General features: G+C 40.3%; 1 protein-coding gene across 3 annotated transcripts in view; it reads right to left on the reverse strand.

The window, feature by feature from the left end:
* ift54 (intraflagellar transport 54) overlaps window positions 1-15625 on the reverse strand; it is a 174724-nt gene that overhangs the window by 51740 nt on the left and 107359 nt on the right. For all 3 annotated transcript variants that reach the window (XM_043693120.2, XM_043693118.2, XM_043693119.2), the window contains one exon: window positions 15011-15146. In XM_043693120.2, coding sequence (XP_043549055.1) covers window positions 15011-15146 — 136 coding nt within the window. The remainder of the gene's footprint in view (window positions 1-15010; window positions 15147-15625) is intronic.

Raw genomic sequence — 15625 nt, forward strand, 5'->3', positions numbered from 1 at the left:
ATTTCTCCTGCCATCACTTTTAGCATCAGGGCCAGGAGACTTGTCCCAGTTCTCAGCCTCTTTGCTGGTTCCTGCTGGTTTACTTCAGGTGACCTTCCTTTAGCCTCTCCAACGCTTGAAGGACTTGTTACCCCTGCAGGGTTTCCAAAGCTCCTAAGTCCCAGCATTCCTGTCACTTGCTTCTGGCTTTCTCAAGTCTTTAAAGGACTATTGCCTGACTTAGAGCAACAATACATTCCTTCATCTTGCAAAAACTCAAAAAAAGCTCAGCAAACCTGTGGATTGCAAGGTAGCAAGTGTTGCCTTACTATTTAAGGAGGAAACGAGAGAAAACAGGGAACTACAGAACCGGTAGCTTTATATCAAGAATAGGGGAAATGCTAGAATGTATTACAGAAGATAGGATAGACATTTGGTTGATGGTCTCTTTGGACATCGTCAGCATGCATTTCCAAAAACAAAACCATGTTTGCTCTAGTTGGATTTTTTGAAAATGTTACTAACAAAATTGATAAAGGAATGCTGATAGATGCAGTATACTTAGACTTTCAAAAAGGCTTCTGATAACCTCCGCCACAAGAGACGAGGTAGAAACATTAAAGAACATGGGATAGGATATAATGCACTGGCAAGAATAGAAAAAAAAGGGTCATTCTCATGTTAACAGGGAGACTAGTGGGGCATTGCAAGAATTAGTATTAGGGCCTCTACAGTTCCCCATATATATCAATAATTGGAGGTGGAGATCAAATGTAGTATTTTCAATTTGCAGATGTTGCAATGCTAAATGTAAATGTGTGTTGGGAGCAAGATGTACAGTGGATTCAGAAGAATTTGGATAAACATGAATGTGCAAGAACTTGGCAGATGGAATATAATATGGAAAAATGAGATTATCCACTTTGGTAGGAGAAACGGGTACGCAGAGTAGAAAAATGTAGATCTATAAAAGGGATCGAGATGGGCTTGTCAATAAGTCACTAAAGGCTAAAATACAGATGCAACAAGCTACTGAAATGTTATTTTATTGAATAGATGGCATTCCCAAACCACCTATATTGAAAAGAGAGTTAACTACAGGAGTTGTGAAGACTTGTTTCAATTGTGTAAGAGCTTGGTTCAACCATACCTAGAGTATGATGTGTAGTTTTGGTCTCCTTATCTCAGGAAAGATGATATTGCCATACAGGAAGTTCTCAGGATGGCAGGATTATCCAATGAAGACAAATTGGGCAAACTAGGCCCAATTCGAGAATTTCAAAGAATGAAAGGTGACATAATTGAAACCTACAAAATAGTTAAAGGGATAGACTGTGTAGATGTAAGTAAGACATTTCCCCTGATGGAGAGTCTAGAAGGGACACATCTTAAAAATAAAAGGAATGCCACTTAGGTCCCAGATGAGGAAAAACTATTTTCTCAGAAGGCTAAATACTAACCTCGTGACTCAGCAGAGCAAAGGCTGAACAGAAGCAGAAGCGGACACAGGGACTGCAGGGTAAGTGCTAACCCTGAAACACTACACGTGTAGTGTCTCCCATCCGTTCTGCTCCTCTAACTTTAAAAGAAAACTCCACATGGGAGGGTTGGTATGGTAAAGTTCTTGTTTTTAATCTCTTTGGCAATTTAGAGCAGAGGGGATAGAAGCTAGGGCAGTCGCATGCTCCTCTTGCAGGATGTGGGAAGTAAGGGTCACCAGTAGTGTCACTGCTGACTTCATCTGTGAGAAATGCACCCAACTACAGCTCCTCACAGGCTGCATTAGGGAACTGGAGGTGGACAAACTTCGGATCATTCGGGAAGCTGACGGGATGATAGAGAGGAGTTATAGGGAGGTAATCACACCCAAGTTACAGGATAAAGGTTGGTAAGTGTCGGTCAGGAAAGGAAAGGGAAAAGGCAGTCAAGGAATGTGGCAGTTCCTCTCAATATTAAGTATACAGCTTTGGATACTGTTGCCGGGGACGACCTACCAGGGGAAAGCCACAGCAGCCAGGTCTCTGGCACGGAGCCTGGCTCTGTGGCTCAGAAGGGAAGGAGGAAGAATAGGAGACTCAATGTTTAAAGGAACAGACAGGAGATTCTGTAGTCATGAGCAAGACTCCCAGAAGCTATGTTGCCTCCCGGGTGTCAGGTCAAGAATGTCTCAGATTGAGTCTACAGGCTTCTTAAGGGGGAGGGGGAGCAGCCAAAAATTGTGGTACATGTTGGTATTAATGACATGGATAGGAAAGGGAAGAGGATCTGAAAAGTGAATATAGGGAGTTAGGGTGGAAGCTAAAAGGCAGGACAAGCAGAGTACTAATCCCAGGACTGCGACCGATGCCATAGGCTAGTAAGGCTAGGAAGAGAGAGCAAGTGCAGCTGTGGGAGGGAGGGCTTCAGATATGTGGATCATTGAAATACCTTCTGGGGAAGGTGGGACCTGTATAAAGAGTAGCTGAATTGGAGGGGTACCAATATAATGGGCAGGAGGTTTGCTAGTACTCTTTGGGAGGGTTTAAACTAATTTGGCAGGGGGATAGGAACCAGAGCTACAGATCAGAGGATGGGGTAGCTGCTGACAGGCAAATACTGCGTGCAGAGTGTCTGTAAGGAAGGATAGACAGTTGATAGAGCAAAGATGCAGTCAGTGTTAAGGGTTGAAGTGTGTCTATTTTACCAAGAAGTGTCAGGAATAAGGGTGACGAACTTAGAGCACGGATCAGTACTTGGAGCTCCGATGTTGTGGCCATTATAGAGACTTCGATATCTCAGGGGCAGGAATGGTTATTGGATGTTCCATAAGACCATAAGACATAGGAGTGGAAGCAAGGCCATTCGGCCCATCGAGTCCACTCCGTATTTTAATCATGGCTGTTTGGTGTTTCAATTCCACTTACCTGCACTATCCCAATGTCCCTTAATTCCTTGCGAGATCAAGAATTTATCAATCTCTGCTTTGAAGACACCCAACATCCCTGCCTCCACTGCACTCTGTGGCAATGAATTCCAAGGGCCCACCACTCTCTGGTTGAAGAAATGTCTCTTCATTTCCATTCTAAATTTACCCCCTCTAATTTTAAGGCTATGCCCACGGGTCCTAGTCTCCCCATCTAATGGAAACAACTTCCACCCTTTCTAAGCCATGCATTATCTTGTAAGTTTCTATTAGATCTCCCCTCAACCTTCTAAACTCTAATGAATACAATACCAGGATCTTCAGCCAATCATATGTTAGGCCTACCATTCCAGGGATCATCCGTGTGAATCTCCACTGGACACGCTCCAGTGCCAGAATGTCTTTCCTGAGGTGTGGGGCCCAAAATTGGACACAGTATTCTAACTGGTGCCTAACTCAAGCTTTATAAAGTCTCAGAAGCACATCGCTGCTTTTATATTCCAACCCTCTTGAGATAAATGACAACATTACATTTGCTTTCTTAATCACGGACTCAACTTTTAGAGAATCCTGGACTAGCACTCCCAGATCCCTTTGTACTTTGGCTTTATGAATTTTCTCACAGTTTAAAAACATAGCCCATGTCTGTACTCTTTTTTCCAACCTTGCACTTGCTCACGTTGAATTTCATCAGCCATTTCCTGGACCACTCTTTTAAACTGTCTAAATCTTTCTGTAGCCTCCCCACCTCCTCAGAACTACCTGCCTGTCTGCCTAACTTTGTATCATTGGCAAACTTCACGGAATGTCTTCTGTCACCTTCATCCAGATCATTAATATATAAAGTGAACAGCTTTGGCCCCAATACTGAACCCTGAGGGACCACACTTGTCACCAGCTGCCATTCCGAAAAAGAACCTTTTATCCCAACTCTCTGCCTTCTGTCAGACAGCCAATCCCCAATCCATGCCAGTAGCTCACCTCGAACGTCATGCGCCCTCACCTTACTCAGCAGCCTCCCATAAGACACCTTATCAAAGGCCTTTTGGAAGTCTCGATAGATGACATCCACTGGGTTTCCCTGGTCTAACCTACTTGTTACCTCTTCAAAGAATTCTAACAGGTTTGTCAGACACGACCTCCCCTTACTAAATCCATGCTGACTTGTTCTAATGAGACACTGCACTTCGAAGAATTTTGAAATTTCACCCGTAATGATGGATTTTAGAATGTTACCTACAACTGAGGTTAGGCTAATCGACCTATAATTTTCCATCTTCTGTCTTGATCCTTTCTTGAACAAGTTTTGATGCTTCAAAAGGAATAGGGAGGGAGGTAAAAGAGGTGGGGGAGTGACATTGTTAATCAGGGACAGTAAACAGCTGCAGATAGGGAGGTCGAAGAGCATTTGTCTACTGAGTCCTTATGGGTGGAAGTCAGAAACAGGAAAGTGTCAGTCACTTTACTGGGAATTTTCTATAGATTCCTGACTCAATATGTAGATAGGCCAATTGGAGGGGAGGCCGTATTAGATTTGGTGCTTGGCAACGAACCAGGTCAGGTGTCAGATCTCTCTGTGGGAGAGCATTTCAGTGATAGTGTTCACAACTCCCTGACCTTTACTACAGTCATGGAAAGGGATAGGAGCAGATGGTACGGGAAAGTATTTAATTGGGGGAGGGAGTATTACAATGCTATTAGATAGGAACTGTGGAGCATAAATTGGGAACAGATATTCTCAGGGAAATGCACGACAGAAATGTGGAGGCTGTTTGGGGCACTTGCTGGCAAGTGCCGGATAGAATTGTCCCACTGAGGCAAGGAAGGGATGTTAGGGTGAAGGAACCTTGGATGACAGGAGATGTGGAACATCTCATCAAGAGGAAGAAGGATGCTTACTTTAGGTTGAGGAAGCAAGGATCACAGAGGGCTCTAGAGGATTACAAGGTAGCCAGAAAGGATCTGAATGGACTTAGAAGAGTTAGAAGTGGGCATGAGAAAGCCTTGGTGAGTAGGATGAAGGAAAACCCCAAGGCTTTCTACACTTATGTGAGGAATAACAGGATGTCAGAGTGAAGTAGGGCTGATCAGGGCCAGTGGAGGGAACTTGTGCCTTCAGTTGTGAATTCAGCATATGGCCAAAAATCAGATGTAAAAAGTATGAAATTTATTGTTAAAAAGTGCTTTTGTATACTAAAGGTGGCATATTTTCAGATTCATTCTGTACCAGGATTTTACAATTAATGACCTTGTCATCTATGGTACCATTATAAATAAAGCCTTCACTAATTGTTTCTTTGCAGATCTTTCTTCTCAAATCCCCTGTTCTGAAGCACTTTCAAAATAATCTCTCTTGGCCTTTAACCCTCTATTTATTAAGCAATTTCAGCTACATCTTCACTTTTGATAAAGCACTACCTTGTACTTTTCTGCTAAAACTGTTTGCTATGCTAGGATCACTTTGGAATGCAAAAATAACCCTTGCTGTTTTTTCTGCTGTACTCAACCTTCCTTATACTCTCTCCCACCTCCTCCACTCTCACCTCCATGACGTACGAGCTGATCGATAATGGATTTCTTTAACACTAAAATTGAAATTGTCAATTCAGTTGCTTTTATCAGTTACTTTGCATCTCCTAGCCAACCAAGTAAAATTTCCTTTAAAATTTCCCTGCCTTAACCCTGACTTTGTACCTTCCAGTTTCTCTCCTACTTCCCCTCATAGCTGCTTCAAGCTCTTGTTGTTCATGATGTCCACCTCCTGCTTCATCAATTCTAATTCTACTAAACTGCCAACCACTCAACCTCCATTACTGGATTCAGGGTCAGCTGGTTTGTTAACAGTTCCCACTCCTCAGTTACTACCCCTTCTCTTTGAAATCTTCAAGTCATCAATGCCCCTTCAAAAATAAAAGTTGTGAACCTTGTCTTGGAAAACAACATCCTGTTTCTCACATATCTCTTGAACATGCTGTTAACTCCCAAATCCATGCATATCTTTACTGTAGCTCCATGACGGAGTCCTCCAAACAGATTTCCAGCCCCAGCAAGTACTGAAATAGTTATCAAATTCATGTGATTGTGGCTATGGTAAAATATTCAAATACAACCAATAGTGTGAAAAAAGAAAAACTGTGGCAGATGTGTTAAGTGTCAGCAATGCTTATCCAAATATTTGCTGGCTGTACTTTAACTCACATGAAGTCTTATTAACACATCAATGTTTGCTAATCTGTATTGCTTTAGAACCAACTACATAATTTTAAAATTTTCATGCTTGTTTTCAAATCCATCAATGACTTTGCTACTCACTCCCTTGCTCCCTAATCTTTTCCAGCTCTACAATTTAGAATACTGTCTGAGAAAGAATCTGCATTTCTCCAATTCTGGTCTCTTTCCTATCTCCAATTTTCATTGCTCCATCATTGTTTTCAGCCACCAAGACCCAAAGCTCCAGATTTACTTCCTAAGCTTCTGGTCATCTGCTCTAGTATCACCCTACTTGGCTCAGTATTAAATTTTATAAATGAGGAGGACTGCCATTAATATAATACTTTTCACAACCACTCGAAGTGTCAAAATACTTTAAAGCCAATTAAGTACTTTTTAAAATTTAGCCACTGCTGTAATGTAGGAAATGCAGCAAATTTGTGCCCAGCAAACCCCCAAAAAGAAATGACCAGCTTTTATGTTGATGTTGGCCAAGAAACGGAGGTAATTCCTCGAGTCTTCTTTAAAATAGATCTCGGATCTTTTACATTTACTCAAAAAGGCAAGTGGGTTCTTGCCTGAAAATAACAACTGTAAAGTTGTGCTTAGAACAGTGTAGTGCTCTCTCAGTACTACACTAAGGGAAGAGGATTTGCAGACTTATGTTGCTTGTCTCCTCCCATAACCCACCTCCAGTCCGGTTATTAATATCAGTCTCAAACTGACTAACGTTTGGGCTGTTCCACGGTGACATTATGTGTGAACTGACAGTGGAGGAAGATCAAAATCCTTAAGTGGTCATTGATTAGCTACTTATGGACTACAACAGACTTAATGGCAGATGAGCTTGTCAGCCCTGTACCCACGGCCTATACTATCAGACCAGATGGGGCGGGGGTGGACAGCAAGGCAATGAGCTACTCATGTGTCATAACTTACATGTTCCCCCACTCCCACTACAGCACGCCAATGAGGACACTAAAATTTAGCCACAAGTGTTGGACTTAAATCCAGAAACTTGTGATTCAGAATGTGCTACAAAGAACAGCATGGCTAGCACCTTCCTTTATAACCCTTCCTTGAAATGACTTAGAAGAATACGTGAATGCTACGTGTTCTAAACATATAATTTTAGAACAGGAAATGTATAATTAACCTTTAGTATACTCCAATATTTCAACAAAGGCAAAGAAAAATAGTTATTGTGTTTGGAAGCTGTATCAAATTACTTTGCCAGATTATTAATATGTATCATTTGACTGTCACTTGTAAATGCTTCATAAGTTTTAAGACCTGTCAGAAAAAAAATCAGATACTTAAGTAAAAAAACCTTAAGAATCTGTTGAATCTGTAGCCTGATATCCAGAATTTGCAAGCCATTTTACTTTTGAAATAAATGTGGGGGAAAGACAAGCCGCTGAAAAATCTAATGAAACAAGTGTAAGCTTTCAAGCCTGTAAAAGACCACATATTTCATTTTCTGGGACTGTGAACTGAAATGGAAGTTGGACTGCTTTAATCAAAATAAAAGCAAAGTTTTGGAATTTGAAAATCTCATTTTGTATGTTGTTGAGCTGTGCAATACAACGTTAGCTTTAGGGAGCAAAAAGAAGAAAAAGTTGAGACTGAACGGTACCAAGAATTTTTCAGGTTAAGGAAATTCAGCTGGTATAAAGCTGATTGGTTGTGTTTTAAAAAAGACGAAGTGCCAAGAAGCAGAGTGAAAACATTGAAAACCTACAAATAGCATGTGCACACACGTATGCACAAGTTTGCTCATGCATGTCAGGGATAGGTAACAGAAAACCTCGAAAGCTTAAGGAAGAAAGAAATCATACTTGAAAAGACCTAAGTTCAACTGATCAAGTATCAAAGTGAAGGACATGCATCACGATATGGGCAATTGCATTGTCATTGCAAATTCAAAAGAACAGAAAAATAAATTACATTCTATCTTGTGGTCTTGTCTTTTGATCTCTGGATTCTTATTTTACACAACCTATAGTTGTTTTTCAGCCACGTTATGGATTAAACCATTTGTCTTTCATCAGTCTTAATTGTGATTCAGTATGTTTGGGATTTTGAAGGACTACAGTTTTTAAAAATGTCTTTTACGGATCTTGTGGAAGTTAAGTGTTATCGGTTTTGGTGGTCTCATTAGAAGTTTTACTCTCTTACATATTTTGTCACAACTTGTGGGAAAGTGGGACTTCATTATTGGTGCACTATTTCCAGGAAGTTCTTTATCTGCAACATTATATAAAATGAATAACAGGTTTGATGCTGGAAACAAGTCTAGCTTAAAGACAATAACCTTGGTAATTACTCAAATCATGGAAACATTTAGACAACCAGGGCATCAATGGACAGGCCTCAGGCTTCCTAAAGCTTAATGTTTGTTCCAAAAGCCAAGTTCAGCAAGTAAATAAATGAATATTATATTTGAATTCCTATATACAAGGAGAAGACTGACAGTTGAGAATATCAGGAATATAGTTCCATACGAGGATGTGACACATGAAGCTTTGACATTGACATTTTGTGCACATGGATTGATATCCAAATTGAAATTTGGTAATCAACTTCTAATGTACCCCAGAGAGTCTTATGACAGAGATGTCATAGCAGGGTCCTAAACGGCTTTAATTGTTTAAATCTCCCCATCTACAAAATAGTGATCATGTTGTTTCAGTTTTCTGCATTTTGATTGTGAAATGAACTAGAAGAAAAAACAGTTTTAAAAACCAAGGACTGCTGAATGATTACTGTATCTTTGGATAGCATGTAACCCGACACTTATTGTAAGTACCATTTACTGTATACAGCTGCTTGTTCAAGCAATAGCTGAAATGTAGTTTGCAGACAAGCTGGAACCAAGGAGAATACACAAAAGGAGATTCAGGCAGCAACAAGTAACTGATTAGTCTGTGCACCAGTTACTGATTCTTGTTTGTCAGATAGCTGATCAGTTTGAAGTTATGGATAAAATAGTGAAAAGCTATTAGATCCCCACCAGCTCAGGAGTGTTTTGCTCTCTGCAATTAAACCCACTTTAAGCCTGAAGAAAACAAGTTTATCTTTCCTCCAGCAGTTGCCATAAGCTGCAAATTCTTGCAAAGCTTGCAAACCAGTGCAAGAATCCAGAGAAAGAAGACTGAGAAGCAGCATTCTGATCAGCACAAGAACCATGTCAGCCAATTCCATGAAGAGAGCTTTCCCAGTTTTCCCTCCATCCATAACATGCTTTTTTCCTGTCTACATCTGTGGGTAAGATGGGGGAGTATATAAGGGGATAAGAGCTTAAGTGGCAGACTTTTATGCTGACGATTCATAATTACTTACCTACAGCTACAGTCTATCTACTTTTAATAGTTATTCTTGTCAAGTACAAGAACCTGGTTTGTGCTTTCTGTCAACGTGGGTCTGAAAAATAAGTAAACTGGGGAATTTTGTGGATTTTTAAAAATCTTTAACTTTACGACAACTCTGGGAACAGTGGTGCTTGTATCTACCATGACACCCCAGCAAGGTGTCAGCAAAAAACATTGTTGTGCTTCAGCATACCTACCTAGCACATGTAGGGTACAGTTTCTCTTTACTTTGTCTCAACACACTATAACCAAAATCTAAACAACATACAGCTGGAACAGAGCATACCAGCATGACCAGCAAGGCTATAAACAATATGGAAAGACAAGATGAGAGTTCAGTCAAACTAGCAGGGATATAGACAGTACACAGAAGGAAAGCAAGAGTTCAGTCAGACCAACACAAATCATTGGGCTCAGCGGGACAGTGACCAGTGCAGAAGAGGATGAGATTTTAGTTGCAACAGCATAAACTAGCGCGGATACACTACCAAGAGGACGACAAGAATCCCGAGACCTGTGACTAGCTGCTGCTTGTAATTAGTAACAGCTCCCAATCAAAAAGAGAATAAAAGAGGTGTAATGTCACAGTGAAGCAGATAGCTGATTGTGTATTTCAGCTCAGGGGTTGCATTTCAATAACTGGCAGATTAAAATTTAGAAAGAAAATGCTCAGTATAAGTAATAAAGAACAATGAGTAGAAGTTAGGCTTATATTAACTTGCGAATTATGTTGAGTCTAATATTTATCACTACTAATAAGATTTAGTAAAGAGTTGTCAAATATTTTAGTGTTGACAAGGTTTTTTTTAAGCAGTAGGAAAGGGTCTACTAATAAATAAAGCAACGGCAGAGTGCACATCTGGTGCTATGTGAGAGCTAAAAGGAGCTGAATTCAGAGTTTAGGAGCTAGGTAGACAATCAGGACTTCAAAAATAGTCATCTTTCGATTAGTCTCAGTGTCATCAGCAAATACAGAAATGAGGATAAGACTAATGAATGAGTAGCTGGAAAATCAATGCAGAGAGAAGGGATTTAGATTCTTAGGACAGGCTCTTGGGTAGACAGAAACTATACAATTCAACAGCTTGTACTTGAACAGAGCTGAAACAGAGTTCCTTGTTGGTCATTTTGTTGGTACTATTGAGGACAATTTGAACTAATAGAGCAGGGTGGGAGAGATGGATAGCACTGGAATAGAGAATAGATAAGGTAATAGTTAGAGTCAGAGTAAGGGAGAAAGGAGCAAAGTTACAAAAATACATGCAGAGTAATCCCAATTTAGACTGAGTGACTTTCTCCCTTACTCTGACCCTACCTATTAATAAAACCTATAGATTACAGAGAATAGTAAGTTTAGGAAGAATAACATTTTCAGTCAGCAAATAGTTAGGAAATAGAATGCACTGCCTGGAAGTGTGGTGGAGGCAAGTTCAACTGATATATATTAATGATCTAGACCTTGGTATGGAGCACAATTCCAAAACTGGTGAATGAATCAAAACTCAGAAGCATGGTAAACTAGGAGGAGGATAGTTTAGAACTACAAAAGGACACAGACAAGTTAGCAGACTGGGTACACAGATGTCAGATGAAGTTCAGCGCTGAGCAATGAAAGGTGATACATTTTAATGGAAGGTATATGAGAAATAGCACGGTGGCACAGTGGTTAGCACTGCTGCCTCAGCGCCAGAGACCCGGGTTCAAATCCCGCCTCGGGCAACTGTCTGTGTGGAGTTTGCACATTCTCTCCTTGTCTGCGTGGTTTCCTCCCACAGTCTAAAGATGTGCAGGTTAGGTGAATTAGCCATGCTAAATTGCCCATAGTATTAAGTGTAGGGGTGTGGACTTGTTGGGTCGAAGGGCCTGTTTCCACATTAAGTAATCTAATCTACAATGGATAATATTCTAAACGGGATACAAGATGAAGGATCCAGTTGTGTATGTACACAATTCATTAAAGATTGTTGGGATAAGTTGGGAAAGCTGTTAATAAAAATATCCTGGGCTTTTTAATAAGGGCATAGTGTATAAAAGCAAGGCGGTTACGTTGAACTTGTCTAACACACCAATCCGACCTCAACTAGAGTATGGCAACTAGTTACGCCCTGGTTTGCCTTACGAAAATGCAACACCACTTCATCTGCCCTTCCTCAGCCCACTAGCCCATCTTATCAAGGTCCCGTTGTACTGAGGTAACCTTCTTCACTGTCCACTACATCACCTATTTTAGTGTCATCTGCAAACTTACAAACTGTGCCTCCTATATTTATATCCAAATCATTTATATAAAATTATGAAAAGGAGTGGACCCAGCACCACTCCTTGTGGTCACAGGCCTCCAATCCAAAAGGCAACCCTCTACCATCACCCTCTGTCTCCTACATTTCAAGTCAATTTTGAGTCCAATTAGCTAGTGCCCGTTGGATCCAATGTGATCTAACCTTACTAGCCAGTATACCATGTGGAACCTTGTCAAACATTTTGCTTAGGTCCATATTGACAACATCTACCGTTCTGCTTTCACCAACCCTCTTCAAAAAACTCAATCAAGTTAGTGAGACAAGTTCCCATGCATAAAGCTATGTTGATGATCCCTAATCAGACCTTGCCTTTCCAAAAGCATGTTAATTTTGTACCTCAGAATGTGCACCAACAATTTATCCATTACTGACGTAAGGCTCATTGCTATATAGTGCCCTGGCTTTTCCTTACATCAGAACTACATCAGAAAAACCCTCATTCTTCCAGCACCTCACCTATGGCTATTGATGATACAAATATTACAGAAAGGGCCCAAGCAATCTCTTCCTACCAAGTTCTGGGAAACATCTGATCAGGGCATGGGGATTTGTCTACCATAATGCATTTTAAGACATCCAGGACCTCCTCTTCAGTAATATGAACTCTTTCCAAGACATCACTATATATTTCCCCAAGTTCCCTAGCTTCTATGTCCTTCTCCCCAGTAAATACTACTGCAAAATATTTGTTTAGTATCCGACCCATCTCATATGGTTCCACACATAGACGGCCACGTTGACCTTTAAGGTCTTGTTCTCTCCCTAGTTACTCTTCTGCCCTTAATAAACTTTTTAAGAAGATTTGTAGCTCACTTACTTACATACTTAATGAATCTTTTAAAAATTTTTCTTAACTCTATTTGCCAAAGCTATCTCATGCCCCCTTTTTACTCTCCTGATTTCCCTCAAGTATACACCTCTAAGGATTCTCTCGAACCCAGCTATCTATTCCTGACATAGGCTTCTTTCTTATTCTTGACCGAAACCTCAATTTCTCTAATCATCCAGCATTCCCTACATCTAAATGTCTTACCCTTCACATTAACAAGAATATACTAATCTCTGAACATTCGTCATTTAATTTTTAAAAACTTCCCATTTCCCAAACATATCTTTACTCGCATATAGTCTCCCCTCAACTTTTGGAAGTAAATTCCTGTGTAGTACTGTAAAAATTGGCCTTGCTCCAATTTAGAATGTTTTGATCAGTTCTATCCTTGTCCATAACGATTTTAAATATGATCACTTGCCCCAAAATGCTTCCCCCCTGATACGTTAGTCACTTGCCCTACCTTATTTCCCAACAGAAAGTTAAGTATTACTCCTCCTCTAGTAGGTACTAAAATAAAGTTTCCTTCTACACATTTGAATTTCCTTTCATTCAAGCCCTTAACACTAAGACAGTTTGGGTCTATGTTTGGAAATTTAAAATCCCCTACCATTACAACCCTATTATTCTAACAGGTACCTGAGATCTCCTTACATATTTGCTTCTCAATTTCCTGTTGACTATTGGATCGCCTGTAATACATTCCTAACAAGGTGATCATCCCTTTCTTATTTCTCAGTTCCACCCAAATATCTTCCTTGGATGTATTCCAAAAAATATCCTCTGTCAGTACAACCGTACTGTTATCCCTAACCAAAAATGCCAACCCCCCCCCCCCCCACCCCCGTCACCCTTTCTATCCCTCCTGCAGGATCTATACCCGGAATATTAAACTGCCAGTCCTATTCATCTCAGAGTCATGTTTCTATAATAGCTACAATACCCCACTCCCATGTTCCCAACCATGCCCTCAATTTAATCTGCCTTGCCTGTACTGCAGTAAATGAGGTTTAATTTATCAGTCTGACCTTGTTCTCCGCCAAGCTCACCAGGAGTAAATCAGATATTACTACCCTTGAAGACCTACATTTTAACCTCCTGCCTAGTTTCCTACATTTTCTGTGCAGAACTTCATCCCTTTCCCTGCTACATCATTGATATCAATATGCACTACGATGTTCTGCTGGTCACTCTCCCGTTTTGGACTATGCTGCACCCTCTGAGACATCATTGCCTCCCTGGTGCCAGGGTCAAGATCATCCTAATGTCTCGCTGACGGCCACAGAACATATGTTTGTGTTCCAGAGTCCCCTATTATAATTGATGGCTTGGAAACTGACATACTCCTCATTACAATAAAGCCAGTCATGGAGCCAGAAACCGGAGAGGCCATGCCCCCTACAGCATCCAAAACAGCATAACTGTTTGGGATGGGGATAACTACAGAAGACTCCTTCACTACCTGATTAACTCTCCCCCATTCCTAGCAGTCAACCATCTACCTGACTATATCTGTGATGTCTCCACCTTCCATATCTGCCATCCATCACACTCATTTGCCTTTGTAAACTCCTCAATGTCTCTAACTTGCATTCCAACCTATCCATGTGGACCAATTGGATTTGAAACCAAACACACTTCCTGCAGACAGAATGTTCACATTTTTCCTGATCTCCCACACCTGACAGGAAGAGCACATTGTCCGACTAAAAGCCATTTCTGTCCTTTTAACAATCTACAGAACCAGAAATTAACTAAAAACAAACACAACACACATTGCTCAAAAAAACAGCATTAGCAGTCTTACTGCTTGAAAACACTGCTCTGGGAATACCAAATAACAATTAAAAGTCAATCAAGAGCTAGATCTCAATACAAACATAATAAAAAAAACTCTCACTTTATTATTACAGATTTACAAAAAAAGACATTAAGATTTAGAAGTTTTATAAATCTGAAAATCAAACACTTAGCAGATCAGGCTCAAAAATCTGAAGGTCATCCTCTTCTCCTGCAGTTTCAGGCAGTGATTTTTTTAAGTCACTGATACATCTGTCAGTGCACATGAAGCTGGATATTAGCCCTCCCACATCAGCTACCTAACTACACTGCTTGTTTGTTGTTTCAGTAAAACCAGATCTCCAGAGCCCTTATGCAATTTCTCATTCTGACAGTTGTGAAACTACACTTGTTCGCTGCTTCATTAAAAAGTTGATCTCTGAGCTTTATGCAATTCTTCAGTGTCTGACCTATTCACATGATCGCTATCCCGAAACTCACTCTCTTTCCTCCCTTTTAAAGTATTTTTGTTTTTGATTTTATTTTCAGAAGTTCCAAAAATAATGTAAAATTTATAAAAACAGCAATTACTGCCCCAAGGAAGTGAGTAAATCCAGTGAAAAAAAAATTCTTGACTTACAGGTTCCGTCTCAGGCATTTCTGGCAGCTGTGAGACTGCTTCTTCCACCACAAACTGTTCATCATCATCCTCTTCCTCTTCAACATTCTTTCCTTTATCCACTATTAAATTAGTGACAGGTTTTGCACTACCAATTCTGGAAAAGCACAATAAAACCAGTCAAAAAAAACACATTAAAATGGAATTTAAGTTATGTGGGACACATTAGATACTAATTACCTATTTCTGTGGTATAAACTTCTGCAATGCTATGACAGCTGTCAAGACAATACATCGTTTATTTTTTCTTTAAAATGTGCAGCAATACAAAGTATCTTGAAACTTCTGAGGCTCACCCCTTTAATATACTCTTCCTGTCTATCAGAGTCAAAAAGTGTGGCACTAGAAAAGCATAGCATATCAACAGCATCCAAGGAGCAGGAGAATTAACATTTTGGGCATAAGCCCTTCATCAATTCTCCTGCTCCTTGGATGCTGCCTGACCTGCTGTGTTTTTCCAGTGCCACACTTTTCGACTCTAATTTCCAGCATCTGCCGTCCTCACTTCTTCCTTTTCCTGTTTATCATTCAATTAAATCATGAATGCCCCCTAAAATCTATTCATTTTTCTGACAA

The sequence above is a fragment of the Chiloscyllium plagiosum genome, unplaced genomic scaffold (assembly GCF_037043375.1).
Source record: "Chiloscyllium plagiosum isolate Xiang-an unplaced genomic scaffold, Cpla_swu_hap1 HiC_scaffold_7, whole genome shotgun sequence".
Taxonomy (NCBI): domain Eukaryota; kingdom Metazoa; phylum Chordata; class Chondrichthyes; order Orectolobiformes; family Hemiscylliidae; genus Chiloscyllium; species Chiloscyllium plagiosum.